General features: G+C 41.7%; 1 protein-coding gene across 1 annotated transcript in view; it reads right to left on the reverse strand.

The window, feature by feature from the left end:
• Apaf1 (apoptotic peptidase activating factor 1) overlaps positions 1 to 15,623 on the reverse strand; it is an 80,376-nt gene extending 64,753 nt beyond the window's left edge. Inside the window, exons 1-4 of the mRNA XM_076919968.1 lie at positions 15,066 to 15,623; positions 13,021 to 13,199; positions 12,586 to 12,775; positions 11,276 to 11,473 (exon numbers count right to left, since the gene is read on the reverse strand). Coding sequence (XP_076776083.1) covers positions 11,276 to 11,473; positions 12,586 to 12,775; positions 13,021 to 13,158 — 526 coding nt within the window. The 5' untranslated portion in view covers positions 13,159 to 13,199; positions 15,066 to 15,623. The remainder of the gene's footprint in view (positions 1 to 11,275; positions 11,474 to 12,585; positions 12,776 to 13,020; positions 13,200 to 15,065) is intronic.
• Between the last annotated feature and the right edge of the window lie 54 nt (positions 15,624 to 15,677).

The following is a 15,677-nucleotide window of genomic DNA, read 5'->3' on the forward strand; positions in this document are numbered from 1 at the left end:
TTTAACCCAGTACTCAAGAGGAAGAGGCGGGCAGATCTTTATGAATTCAAGGTTAGCCTGGTCTATACAGTGAATCTCTACATCAAAATAAACAAATAATTCACTGAAAATATTTTTTAAAAGAAGCTCACTACTTTGTATGCTAATGAAAAAATTAGGTTTAAAAAAAAAAAAGGCTGAAAAGTATGGTTTGGTTAATATATCTTAGAAGAAGGTAGATCCTACCACTTTACTTGCAGAAACTTCCAGAAGTTCTCTACTAGGTTGGAAGCAATAGAACCTATAGCTATGGTCTGTGTGTGTATATTTGGAAACATATTGAAAGTATTTCTAAAAATTTACTCCAGGCTGTTCACCAAGGTAAGATTTAGAATTTAGGAGACTGGCAAATGAAGACAGCTGTTATTTCTTTTGCTACCTCTCTGTGTGGTGACTGAACCCAGGCATTATAAATGCTAGCCCAGCATCTACCCACCGAGCTAGTCCAGCTAGCTTACTGGGACTTTCTGAGACAGCATCTCACCCTGCGGCCTACGTCAGCCTCAACCTCCTAATTCTCCTACTTCACACTTCTGAATACACCTTCACACTTAGCTTACTTTTACTTCTTTTTAAATAAAAAGTTCTACCTTTATAATACTTCAATTTTTAATTCTAAAAAAAAAAAAAAAAAATGTGTTTTCTCCTTTTTATTTTTTAAATTGTCCCAGAAATTTAAAAAACTAAAAGTATCTTAATGAAGCTACTTGGCAAACTCGTCCACAGTTAAGTATCATTTTCTTAGGTTAAAGCCTTCCTAGTCTAGATTTAAAACGACACTGGGGCATTATAATGTGTATGCAAGAAAAACCAAATGCCGTAAGTGCTCTACTGATCTATGATAGCACAGCGTTTAGTTAAACAGTGAGCTGTTATTTCTACATTTTAGGAAGAATCTAAACATCTTAACCATGGGCACAAGAGGGAGCAGTTTAGCCTTGAATGAGGCTTGTACATATATTCATTCAGAGAAATGTATTCAAAGAAAAACTGCCTTTATTCAGAGTGGGGAAAAAAAGAGGTCTCATTCTATTTTGACATGAAGTTTTTCTGGTAGCAATTAATAATCTAACAGCATCAAGGAAATCTTGGAAAGAACAGAAATAAATAAGTTAAGCAGCCTACAGAAAAGGCTTTCAAGTTTTCAAAACAGAAGAAGGCTGGCAACATAACTCAGTGAGTAAGGCCCAAACCTGACAACCTCAGCTCAGCCCTTGAAATCCACACAGCAGGAAAGGCACCATGGTGCATGCATGCACATGCACACACACACACACACACACACACACATACAAACACACACACAGGAACGAAACAAAGAGTTAAACTTTCAAAAGAAAACTAGTCTACTTAAAAATGAATCCCAGCACTTGGCTCTCACAAAAGTATATGAGGGATATGAATTAAGATCAGATGGACCAAGGAGTTACTAGTGTATCTGGGATTTTCTCAAAACAAAGTGGCTAAAGACAAGAAAGATGGCTTGTTGAGACCTGTACTGCCTGGTGCCCGGCTTGGAGGCCACTGTGTTGCAGACCGTTCTGCCTCATGCTTGGGGGCCAAAATGTCCTGGCCCAATCTGTTCCGGGTCAGGGTCTAGAAAGAGAGAGTGGGGATAAGGGGAAGAGATGCGAAGAATAGAGACAAGACAGAGGTTCTGATCAAGTCTCAAGTCTCCTTTATTGTCTCACTTCATTGAAAGGAAGTCCGGGGTTGTTATACACTTTGCCACGTGCCTTATAGGCGAGTGGATACCACGTGGCTTGCAGGCTTGGATATGACGTAAGCCTTACAGGCGTGGATAGCACATGCACCTTGCAGCTGGGGGCACTAAACAGCAAAACAAGCTATGTGGGATTAAACAAGATATTTATCAGAGTGTGCTCAGCTGTTGTAGGCTGTTGAAAACCAAGTCTCTATCAGGGTATATGGCTCGAGATGGCTGCAAAGCTGATAGCCGCTTTCTGCTAAAAGTCGGCCCCCAACAATGGCTCTGTTGGTAAAGTGCTTGTCAGACATCCAGCAAGAGGACCTAAATCTAATCCCTAACACCAGTGAAAAAAGCCAGGATGGAACAGGGTATGCCTGCAATCTGAGGAGAAAGGCACATCCCTGTGACTGGCTGGCCCGCTAGCCTAGCTCAGTGACTGAGCCCTAGGTTGAGTGAGATACCCTATCTCAAAATATAGAGCAGAAAACAATTGAAGAGGACACCGTCAATGTTGACTTCTGGCCTCCACAAGTACACGTGTACACACATGCTCACACAGTGGTTTATTATACGATATTTCCTAAGCTATAAGATTTTATTCACATTTAAACCCTATAATTGAAAGTTCATCATCAGATAGATCAACTTAAATGAGGTATTCTTTAAATATATACTTTTTAAAAACTCATCATGAAATTGAAATAAAAACTTTTTTTTTTTTTTTTTTTTTTTTTTTTTGGTTTTTTGAGACAGGGTTTCTCTGTGTAGTCCTGGCTGTCCTGGAACTCACTCTGTAGATCAGGCTGGCCTCGAACTCAGAAATCTGCCTGCCTCTGCCTCCCAAGTTCTGGGATTAAAGGCATGCACCACCACGGCCCAGCTGAAAACATAATTCTGTACAATAAAGGAAACTTTATCCTGAAAGTCTACTTTATCCTGAAATATTTTTAGTAATCGATTCTGCAGTAGTTTATTAGAGTTTTGTTTGTTTGTTTGTTTGTTTGTTTTAGACAGGATTTCATTATATAGCCTTGGCTATCCAAGAACTCACTATTAGATGAGGTTAGCCTAGCCAGAGATCTACCTACCACTACCTCTTATATGCTGGAATTAATGGCATGAACCACCCCAACCAGGCAGCTGAAGAGGCTTAAAAATGCATTCCAAGGCTCTGGAGACTTTCAAGGAGCTGGTAAGTCCCAAGAAACGTCTCTTATAACAGAAAAGAAAAACTAAGAGCTAAGGGCTGGGCATCCTGTCAAAACTGCCATCAATACTGCCAAGAAAGACTAAGAAGTTGTAAACTAAATCCTTGTGTGCAAAGATGTGCCCTAGACTCTATCTTGTTAATCTCTTACAGGCGTATTACTTCATCCACTAAATGTGTCATATAAACAACCATGATCACTGTACTTTTAAGGCTTGTACTTTTAAAATGGTCACTCCAACTCAGAAACTGTCTTTGAATTCCCTGCAAGTGTTAAACAAATAGGCCTCACTAAAACACGAAGGTAGCCAGGCAGTGGTGGCGCACCCCTTTAATCCCAGAACTTGGGAGGCAGAGGCAGGCAATTTCTGAGTTCAAGGCCAGCCTGGTCTACAGAGTTGAGTTCCAGGACAGCCAGGGCTACACAGAGAAACCCTGTCTTGGGGGGGAAAAAAAAAAAAAAAAAAAAAAAGAAGCTGAGACATTTAAACATTTACAGCCAAACCTGATGGCCTGAGTTTAGATCCCCAGGACCTACGTGATGGAAAGAAAGAAGGACCAAATCTCACTAACCACCCTCCATCCTTCACACACGTGTACTCACATGTGAATACATACACGCACATACACACGCAGCCACACACACATAAAAATGAATGTTGTTAGAAATCATAAAAGAATAAAAGAAGTCAAACACTGGAGTAGTTGTACATTTATTCCTGATATCATCAGAACCAGGCCAATATGACCCCTCTTCTGCCCACCATGTCTTATACCTCTCCACCAGCCTCACACCACCCTTCCTACTTCCCAGCTCCTCCACTCCTAGTCTGCCCAGCAAACTTTTATTCTTTCTCTAAAACTTAGCTAAATGCCGTCTCATTCAGGAAACCCACCTCTTCCTCTAGAAAGAAGGCATTTCTTTCTTCTACCTTTGTACCACTGACTGTTCTTCTAGAGGTTCTGAGTTCAATTCCCAGCAACCACATGGTGGCTCACAACCATCTGTAATAGAATCTGATTCCCTCTTCTGGTGTGCAGGAAAACAGAATACTCATAAGTATTAAATAAATAAATCTGTTTAAAAATATATAGCCATCACATACCCTATATTTTCTACCTTTGAGTTTTTGATACAATTTGATCACATGTCTATTCTCCTACTAGACTAGAAATAAATCTCTCAAATGTACAGCCTTCTTTTTTTAACCTCCCATGCCCAAAACTGTCAATCACATAGAAGGCTCTCAAAAATTGACGGCATAAATGAGTATCTGTCAGTGTGGTGGTTTAAATATTCTTGGCCCCAGGAGTAGCACTATTAGGAGGTGTGGCCTTATTGAAGTGGGTGTGGCTTTGTTGGAGGAAGTGTGTTACTTTGGGGGTGGGCTTTGAGACACTCTTCCTAGCTGCCTGGAAGCCAGTTTTTGGTTTGCCTTCAATGTAGCACTCTCAGCAACTCCAGCACCATGCCTGCCTGGACTCTGCCATGCTTCCCACCATGATAATGGACTGAACCTCAGAACCTATAAGCCAGGTCCAATTCAATATCACCCTTTATAAGAGTTGCCTTGGCATGGTGCCTCTCCAAAGCTATGGAAACTGTAAGTAAGACAGACAGTTACCAGATGATCAATGGGGAAAAGGCGGGCTGGGGAGAGGACCCAGCAGAAAAAAACACTTGCTACAAGCATGAGGACCTGAATTCAGATCCCCAGTACTCATGTACATACCAAGTGTTGAAATGGCTCATTTATAATCCTAGTACCCAAAAGGCAGAGACAGGCTCCCCAGAACAAACTGACTAGTTATAACCACTTACCCAGTGAACTCTGGATTCAAGTGAGCAACCCTGCCGAAGCCTATAAAGTAGACAATGACCAAAGAAAACCAATGTCGAGCTCTCATACACATATACACACTCACATGGGTGTATCCATACACACATGCAAACACACACACACACATATATACACACACATACGTGCCATACAAATATATGCATATGCTGGATAGTTTTATGTCAACTTGACACAAGCTAAAGTCATTTGAGAAGAGGGAACCCTCAATTTAAAACATGTCTCCATAAGACATAAGCATGTAGGGCATTTTCTTAAGGATTGATGAGAGAGGGCTCAGCCTGGGTGGCATAGGCCATGCCACCCTTGGGCTGTTAGTCCTGGGTTCTATTTAAAAACAAACAAACAAACAAACAAACAAAAAAAAAAAAACAGGCTGAGCAAGGCACTAAGTAGCATTTGTCCATGGCTTCTACATCTGCTCCTGCCTCCAGGTTCCTGTCCTTTGCATTCCTGTCCTGGCTTCCTTCAGTGATGAACAGGAAGTGTATGCCAAATAAACCCTTTCTTCCCCAAGTTGCTTTTGGTCATGGTTATTTCTTCACAGCAATAGCAACCCTAACCAAGAAAACGCATGAAAAGAAAAAGAAAAAAGAAATATTTATATAAATGGAAGAACTGACATCAGAGGGTAAGATGCTTGCTGCAAACCTGAGTATGCAGGGTTTGATCCTGGGAACCCATATGGTGGAAGGAGAGAACCAGCTCCCACAGAGCGTCCTCAGGCTTCCATACACACGCTGGCACACAAATCCTGCAGCACACCCATATGTTCACACACACATAAATGAATAATACAATTTTCAATTTTTTAAAAAATAAGTGGAATTAATTGCTTAAATTAATATCAGCTACCAAATAAAGGTAAAAACCATTCACCAGGAGTCATCGACAGAAATGAGTTTCTAAGACACTATATCCCTATAGCATCATATGCCAGAATAAAAAGGTGTAAGCATAATCCTGCCTTTTCCAATCTTACAACCTCCAAACTGTTACAGTGATAGAGAACTAGCTTCTCTCCAGTGACACTGTACCATCTGATTCCTCTGGAAGACCAGCAGGCTGCACTGTGACAGATAAGGCAGGAGACAATTCCTAATTTCATAAGGCCATGTTGGGCAGAATCATGGTCTCCTAAAGATGTCCGCATCCCATCCACAATTTGGTAAATATTTTACTGTACATGGTAAAGGGGGCTTTATAGGTTTGATAATTAAGGATTTGGGGATGTTATTATCCTGGACTATAAAATAACATCAATGTAATCACAGGGCCCTTATAAAGAGGGAAGCAAGTCCAAGTGAGAAAACAAAATGTGGCCCCAGTGTGGTAGTGAATGCCTTTAATTCCAGCATTCAGGAAGTAGAGGTACACCTATCTCTGTAAGTTCAAGGCCAGCCTGAACTACATTGCAAGTTCTAGGACTACTGGGGTTCTCTAGAGAGACCCTGTGTCAAAAACAAACAAACAAAAGGTTGGATGGTGGTGGCACACACATGCCTTTAATCCCAGCACTTGGGAAGCAGAGACAGGTGGATCTCTTGGGTTCAAGGCCAGCCTAGTCTATAGCGTGAGCCCAGGACAGCCAGGGCAACAAAGGAAAACCCTGTCTCAGGAGAAATGAGAGGAACAGAAACAAGATGCAATGATGCGTGCGACTCAGTGGTAGAACGTCTGCTCACATGAAAGAGGCCCTGGGTTTGATCCTCAGCACCTATGACTCACCCTCAAAAACACACAGAAAAAGAAACAGAGGGCAGAAGCAAATCAATACCACAGAGAGATGGGCAAAAAGTGATGCTTGGCACTGCAGGTTTTGAAGAAGGAACTAGGAGGTAAGGAAATCCTTCTTGGAGGTACAAAATTCAATGACAGAGAGTCCCCTCAAGAACTTCCTAAGGAATTCAGTTCTAACGCTTTTATTCCAACCAACCTAGTTATTTAAAAAAACAAAACAAAACAGGTCCTTCCGGTCTGGGCCCGAGCACTGAGCAGATCCCAGCCCTGCACCCAATCTCACAAAACCCAGAGGAAGCGAGGCTCCCAGGAGCTCTAACCCAGGCAGTATCTTAGGTAAGGAGACAGCAACACCTGCCCCAAACAGGGAGTAACTGGGACCCATTGGGACCCAGGAAGTCACTCCTGGCCCAGAGCACTGGTTCCTTCCAGTCTGGCCCAAGCACTCAGCAGATCTTGGACCTTAGCTCTAACCCCAGTAGCAACACCCACCCCACACAGTTCTGACACAACCAATATAATAGGAAAGACAGGCTCCAGTCAGAGACAGGGCAGGTAGCACTAAGGAGATCCAGATGGCGAAAGGCAAACACAAGGACATAACCAGGGTACTTGGCATCATCAGAACCTAGTTCTCCCACACTAGAAAGTCCTGAACTCCCCATATCACCAGGAAAGCAAGATTCAGATTTAAAATCACTTCTAATGATGATGATAGAGGACTTTAAGAAGGTCATAAATAACACTCTCAAAGAAATTGAGGAGAACACAGGTAAACAGATAGAAGCCCTTAAAGAGGAAACACAAAAATCCCTTAAAGAATTACAAGAGAACACAATCAAACAGGTGAAGGAATTGAACAAAACCATCCAGGACATAAAAATGGAAGTAGAAACAATCAAGAAATCACAAAGGGAGACTACCCTGGAGATACAAAACCTAGGAAAGAAATCAGGAGTCATAGATGTAAGCATCACCAACAGAATACAAGAGATACAAGAGAGGATCTCAGGTGCAGAAGATACCATAGAAAATATTGACACAACTGTCAAAGAAAACACAAAATGCAAAAACTTCTTAACACAAAACATCCAGGAAATCCAGGACACAATGAGAAGACCAAACCTAAGGATAATAGGTATAGATGAGAGTGAAGATTCCCAACTTAAAGGGCCAATAAATATCTTCAACAAAATTATAGAAGAAAACTTACCTAACCTAAAGAACGAGATGCCCATAAACATACAAGAAGCCTACAGAACGCCAAATAGACTAGACCAGAAAAGAAATACCTCCCATCACATAATAATCAAAACACCAAATGCACAAAACAAAGAAAGAATATTAAAGCAGTAAGAGAAAAACGACAAGTAACATATAAAGGCAAACCTATCAGAATTACACCAGACTTCTCACCAGATACTATGAAAGCCAGAAGATCCTGGAAAGATGTCATACAGACCCTAAGGGAACACAAATGCCAGCCCAGACTACTATACCCAGCAAAACTCTCAATTACCATAGATGGAGAAACCAAGATATTCCACAACAAAATCAAATTTACACAATATCTTTCCACAAACCCAGCCCTACAAAGGAGAATAGCGGGAAAGCTCCAATACAAGGAGGGAAATTATACCCTAGAAAGAGCAAGAAAGTAATCCTCTTCCAACAAATCCAAAAGAAGATAGCCACACAAACAATGCCACCCCTACTAACAAAAGCAAATAACAGGAAGCAACAATCTCCTCTGCTTAATATCTCTTAACATCCGTGAACTCAATTCCCCAATAAAAAGACATAGGCTAACGGACTGGATACATAAACAGGACCCAGCATTTTGCTGCATACAAGAAATCCACCTCAGTGACAAAGACAGATACTACCTTAGAGTAAAAGGCTGGAAAACAGTTTTTCAAGCAAATAGTCCTAAGAAACAAGCTGGAGTAGCCATTCTAAAACCTCTAGCCTGAGAACACAAAGGGAGGGACTCATGGCTCCACCTGTATAGGTAGTTGAGGGTGGCCTTGTCAGACATCAGTGGAAGTGGACAGCCTTGGTGCCTGAAAGTTTGGATTCCCAAGTGTTAGGGAATACGAGAGCAGGGAGGTGAGAATGGGGGGAAGGTGGGAGCACACCCTCATAGTAATTGGAGTAGGGGGAATGGGATAAGGGGTTTTGTGGGGGATGAGAGAGGAGATAACATTGAAAGGTAAATAAATAAAATATCCAATTAAAAAAAAAAAAACAAATAATGGGTCTGGCAATTGTAGTTGAGCAGTCGAGACTTTTTGTCAACAATTTATTACAGGGATTTCGTATAATCCTCAAGGACAAGATTTTTGTGGAAGAGGCTCATGGAACTTTAAAAAGATTGGTGAGACATACTGTTGCTGAGACAAAGAATGATGCTGACCTGTGAGCTTGCTGAGTGCCCTGACAAGGGTGACTGGGGAGCTGTATTGGACATATGTTCCTGACCCACCTTTGCTTGACTATATCCCAGATGGGACAGGCTGCCTAGCCTCAAGTTTTCAGATCTTGTGGAATAGCGAATCAAAAAGAGAAATTATGTCTCTTGTATTCTTCTTAAAGATGACCAGCTATTAGGACTCAATCAAGTACTGGTCTAGAAATCAATTCAATATGGAAAATAACAGTCTACTTTTGGAAGACTGGAACTGGACTTTGTCGGGAACATATTTGGAAGCTAGCTGTAACTTGCTAGGTGTTAGGATAGCAAGAGATAATGTTGGGACAGGATCTGGATTTCAAACAAGGGCTAGTGCATGTTTTAGGACTCTTTTAATTGTCAAGCTAAAATTCGTTTTGTCTCTTCTACAGCATTTGTTGTAAGTTGCATTGACTGTATAATTTCCAATTATGTTAGTGTGTTGAAACCTACATGTCTGTTATGGGGGTCTACCAACCAGCTTTTGTCTCACTGCCCTGAGGATTAGAAAACCTTGATTTTCGGAAAAAAGCTTGAAAATGCTGGAAGAAGTGAGCTGGGCTTTAAGCAAGAGAGTAGCAGACATGATTATTGCTGGTAATTCTATTAATTGCTAGCACCACTGTTTCTGCAATAGCATTGATACAAGGAGTCAGGACAACTATTTTTGTTAACCATCTAGCAAAAAAATGTTACTAATGTATTGAGTATACAAAAGGATTTATATAGGTACCTGGAACAATGAATGACTCTCTATAACCCATTCAAACTATCTGAAGGAGGTTCAGGGTTCAAGAGTTAGGAGCCATCCCAAGTGTCATGACAAATATCATTGGAGTAGTGTTACTTTTGAAATTCACAATGATTGTCACTATAATCAGAAAAAGTTTAAAGACACCTGTAGAATATTTGGCATAATCCTAACACCTCTCTGGGTGTGTTAACTTTGTATAGTGAGATTATGAATTCAAAGAATGCTGCTCTGTTGACCTTTGATGCTGCAGATAATGCTGATAAAATTATCCATGGCCTGAGCTCAGTATTTCCATTTTGGAACAACATCAACATGTTGGCAGCCAAAGTACATGGCTTAAACCTGAAAATGGACCCCCAGACAAAGTTATTAAATTAACAGGCTGGCAAGCCAAGGACAGGTAAAAATCTGCACAGAGCCTTACCAACCTAAGACAGAAATGCATTGCCTTTGATAATGCATATTCCATGACGGGTAAGGAAGGCATTCTTGTCAGAATGACCTAAGACAGGCTCAGTCTTGTTAATGAAATTAAAAAGGGGGAGAGGTGGAGAGCCTTTGGGGCTGCTTGGCAAGAAGCTGACATGGGCCAAGGAGAAGGAAAGGGACTGCTTGGCAGGAATACGACATTGGCCAAGGACAAGGAAGTAGGCTTCACACAGGAATCTGACATTAGACTAGAACAAAGAAGTAATTTCAGGTAAGAGTCCAAATATTAGGCCAGAACAAAGAAGTAATTTCAGACAGGAATCTAAATTTTAGACTAAAAGAAAAAAGTAGGCTTCAGACATGAAAATGACCTTGGGCTAGGAAAGGGAAGTAGGCTCAGATACTTTGGTCATCCTGATAAGCCTTTAGAAACAGTGATTATGAGAGTTTTTAGGTAACTGAGTTTAATGCCTTGCTTTTTCTTTGACTATTTGTGTTTATTGTATTAGTTGAGGAACTATTTGAGTCTATTGTATTGCTAGACCCTCAACCTAGAACTGACCTAAATACATGATGCAATCAAAATGATATAAAAGCATAAAGGAAGAGGGGGTATAGGATAGGGGTTTCTAGGGAGGGGAAATGGAGAAAGGGGATGTCATCTGTATTATAAATAAAATATTCAGTAAAAATTAAACTCAAAAAAAAAAAAAAAAAAAAAAAAAAAAAACTGGTCTGGAGAGATGGCTCAGAGGTTAAGAGCACTGGCTGATCTTCCAGAGGTCTTGAGTTCAATTCCCAGCAACCATGTGGCGACTCACAACCATCTACAATAAGATCTGGTACCTTCTTATGGTATGCAGGCGTACACGCAGGCAGAACATTGTATATATAATAAATAAATAAATCTTAAAACAAAAAAACAAGACAGAAGCTGTATGCTGTTTACCGTCACTAAATTTGTAGTACTTTATTACCAGAAGCAACAGGAATACCTAAAAGCAACAATAACTAAAAGACTACAGTGTTCAAATAAAACCAACATCTCGAGAAGCAGAGTCCAGGCGACAGTGATCGCACTTACCTTCTAAGAGCGAATGATCTCGAACAGCTTCTGCAGCTAATACAGACTTGCCACAGCCTGCCATTCCATATATGGTGACCCACCCTGGCTCTCCATTCAATTTCCAGAGCTTCTGCTGAATCGCATTGACCAGCTTCTTTCTAGTAACAAAAACAACTGGCCTCTGTGGTACTCCACCTTCACACAGCACGGTCCTTACTGAAATCCAAAACAAGTAGGAATGAAGAAAACCTTGAAGCGACTGCCTTTAGAGTAATCCTCCCATGAAACCCAGGCAAGCAAGGCTGACGGCTTATGAACTTCACCCTTCCACTGTCTCAGAACACAAAGAACAAGAATAAGCACATATTCTTCAAGATCGCCACACACAATGGTGGTGCCTGCCTTCCACACACTATTGTTCCCTGACCCTCTAGCCTCTCCTGTCTTTGTTGAATACTGGGAAGGACTAAGGGTACAGTTCAGTGCCTGAGTTTGCTTAACATGTGCAAGGTCATTGGTTTGATCCCAAGAACCATAAAAAGAAAGAAGGGAAGGGAAGGGGGCAATAAAGTGGCTCAGCAGGTAAAGGCACTTGCTGCAAAGTATGAGGACCAGAGTTCTAATCCAGTTGTCCTCTGACCCCCACATATGCACCATAGCACACACTATAAATAAATGTGTTTTAAAAAATAAAACTTTGGGCTGGACAGATGACTCAGCGGTTAAGAGCACTAACTGCTCTTGTAGAGGTCTGGAGTTCAATTCCCAACAACCACATGGTGGCTCACAACCATCTCTAAAAAGAAGCCCTCTTCTGTACCGTGGATGTATATGCAGCAGAGGACTCATACATTAAATAAAAGATTTTTTTTAAAAAAAATATCCAATGCCCTCCTCTGGCCTCTGAGGACACCAGGGTACACACATGGTGCGCAGGCATGCACGCAAGGAAAACATGCAGACAAAAAAAAATTAAAGTTTTTTTTTTTTTTAAAGAATACAAATCTCTAAAAACTATTTTCCTGTTCTATAAACTCTATATAAACACACAAATAAAAATAATTAAGGCCCTATAAAAGCTCCTATTAGCTCTAAAATTTAGGGTACACATCCCTACTACCTCAGCAGTAAGTAGCTCACTGAGCAAGAAAAAAAAAAATGGATTAACATGAACTCAAGTAAGTATTTAAACTTGAACTTAAAATATTTTGGCACATGCATTGGTCCATGAACTGAAATATACTCGCCAGCAATTTAACTACAGTCAGAGCTGCAAGCACTGTAGTCATGAGCAGGGCACCATGACACAAGGTTTCAGGGATACAAACCAAAGGAAGTTATTCCACCGTCTGTGTCCTTGCCACTGGAAGAGGACACAAGAGGAAGACCGCTATGCAGAAGCCCAGCGAGGTCTTTGTAGCCCTCATGTAGTAGGGCGTTGTAGAATGAAATGTAGGCGCAGTTGTCTTTATTAAGTATCATTTTAATTAAAGCAGCAGCTCGTTGATATTGAGTGGCCTGGGGGAAAAAAAAAATGTGAGTAATTGTAAGAATATACCAGCAAATGTGTTTGCAGCACAAATTAGTGGAGACTGGTGTAAATTCAATTCCAAGCAACCACATGGTGGCTCACAACCATCTGTAATGGGATCTGATGCCCTCTTCTGGTGTGTCTGAAGTACACGGCTACAGTGTATTCACATACTTTAATAAAAATCTTTTTTTTTTTTTTTACTAAAACAGAATACCTCAGGGACTGTTACCTGACTTTTGACCTTTTCTTCCTCTACGACAGTTAAGACGCCGTTACTGATCATGTGATCCATGATGTAGGAGGTTTTGATGTCCTTTTCCAGAGCTTCTCTATGTTGAAGCAAACAATTGCGGGCTTTTGCATCCATTGTCCCTCAGGTTTTTTTCTCTCCTGGCTGTCGAGCATGAGCTAGAGGCAAAACGCCAAGATATCTGTCATGACCAGCAACAGGATGAGGAACCCCAAGATTTTTTTTTATTATCCGTTAATTATAGAGTTTATATATAAAATGGAACATTACACGGCCATTTAAAATCATATGGTGCATATCTCAATGCAGAACACATGCTGACAAGGAAAGATATTTCTGACATTGCTAATCTAAACATTAGAAATAAGGCCTCAAATAACACACAATGCGTTGTGTCACATAAATGTATTAAGAAGATGCTCAAGATTCTGTTTATCAAAGTGTTTGGGAGACTGATAACAAGATTATGGCTGCCAGGCGGTGGTGGCGCACACCTTTAATCCCAGCACTTGGGAGGCAGAGGCAGGCGGATTTCTGAGTTCAAGGCCAGCCTGGTCTACAGAGTGAGTTCCAGGACAGCCAGGACTACACAGAGAAACCCTGTCTCGAAAAAACAGAAAAGAAAAAAAAAAAAAAAGAAACCAAGATTCTGGCTTTCTTCCTTTGTAATTGTATAAAGTTTTGCCATTTTTCCAATACACACTTTTTTTACAGTAAATTTTTTCACAGTAAAAACTCTTCCTTTTCTTAGGCTGAGGTTCTGTAAAAGTTACTGTAATACTTAAGTCCTTTAAAAGGTGTTTCTTTTATCCAACGTAGAAACCAAGTGCCATTACTGATACTGGCTTCTCAAAGTGGATGTCAGCCCCAGATCTTCATTAGTCAGCACATATTCCCAGAACCACAGGAAATTCCCTCTGATGTCATTTCTTGGACCAAGGTAACGAACAAAGAATAGTATGCTTTACAGAAAGATACTTTTTCATTTCCTAACAACTTCCCTACAATACAACAAAAATTATTCCATGGGTAAAAAGTTCAGTTTTGAATATTTGCAACTTGTAAAAGCACTAACAAAACACCCTCTAATGTAGTATAGTGTGAATGTCTTAAATAGGCTTAATCATTCCTTCAGTATGCGGGTGTGTGTGTGCTGGGGATTGAGCCCACTACCTGACTATGTGTGGTGGACAAACAATCTACCATTAGTGCTCCATAATCTCAGCCCTCATACATACTGAGCCCTTCTTGATACTAGAGAAAATTAAGTCATATCCCTGAATTTACAATCTAGTAAAACAAAACAAAAACAACAAAAGAAGTAATCAGAAGGTGACTGTCCTAAATGCAAAAACTGAGATAGGCACAGAGTAATATACAGAGCACCTTAGAAGGGCGAGTATCATTCAACTTCAAAAAAATAATTTTCTTAAGTCATCAAATAGAGCACTTGAAAAAAAAAAAATAAGTCATCCGTTTGTGCACCCAGGACTGGAATGAAACTAACTGAAGAATGAAGAAAAATCAAAGAAAAAGAAATGATCAGAAACAAGACTAACATTTTTAGTCTCCTAAAAGTTTCTCAGCTTACAGATATGAAAGGATTGTTGGTTATATCCAATAATAAAGCAAAAAACAAGTACTCTTTGACAACTGAGATCCAATTTTCTCTAGCCTTACTGAACTCAAATATATAAGTTTTAAACAACTTTTATCAAACTTTATACAAACTGGAATATTATGGGCAAATTTCCAGGGCCACACCTCTTGGTGGCCACATCAAAACAGAAAGTCAAACTGATCCGAGATACCGACCACAAAATAAAGGCTAAGTCCGTCCAGGAAAACAGTAACAGTGGTCTACTTCCTCCTTAGATAAATTCTCTTCCTGGTACAGGAGCAGGAGGATGATTACCAAACATCCCGGGTCCTCTGATCTTTCAGTCCCTGAGAGCTATAACAGAACTAGCAAAGAACCTGTCCAGAGGGGTTTGGGGAGGGCGTGAGCGAGGCTGTAAACTTACCCAAGCCTTTGCACCGGAGTTGTGCTGGGAAGAGCAGCCGGGGTAGGGTCACAGATGAGAATCGATGGAAAGCAACCCGAGGAGGGCTCCCACTTGGCTTCCGGCGACCCCGCGCCCCGGGCAGGTCCTGACACCTCAGGTGCCTCACCTGGGTATCGGCCGCTCGGGGCGCAGGGGGTGATGCCCGGGATCTCCGAGCGACGTCGAGGGGTGGTCACCTCTGTGGGCTTGCCTCGGGCCGCACCAGGGGAGGGCACCCGGACACGGGACACAAAAGCACGGCGACTCCAGCCGCCGCTTCACCCCTCCGGCGGGAGCTGCCCGGACGGGAAGCGGACGCCGCTCGGAAAGCTGCCGCGACTGTCTCAGATCGTCGCCGGTGGCTGACCGCACACGCCCCTCGCTGCCGACCCCCACACACCCCTCTCACACCCTCGCGCGAGTGCAGAAAGCCGTCTGCTCCGCTGGGCACGGCCAGATCTCTGCCTCAGGACCGCGGAGCACTCAAACACCACTGGGCCCGCCCAGTCCACCCAGCGCGCGCCCGCGCACGCAAATTCACTCACCCGGGGCCCGCCGCCGCTCCCGCGCGCGTACGCGCGCGCCCCGCCC

This window comes from Arvicanthis niloticus, chromosome 22 (assembly GCF_011762505.2).
Source record: "Arvicanthis niloticus isolate mArvNil1 chromosome 22, mArvNil1.pat.X, whole genome shotgun sequence".
Taxonomy (NCBI): domain Eukaryota; kingdom Metazoa; phylum Chordata; class Mammalia; order Rodentia; family Muridae; genus Arvicanthis; species Arvicanthis niloticus.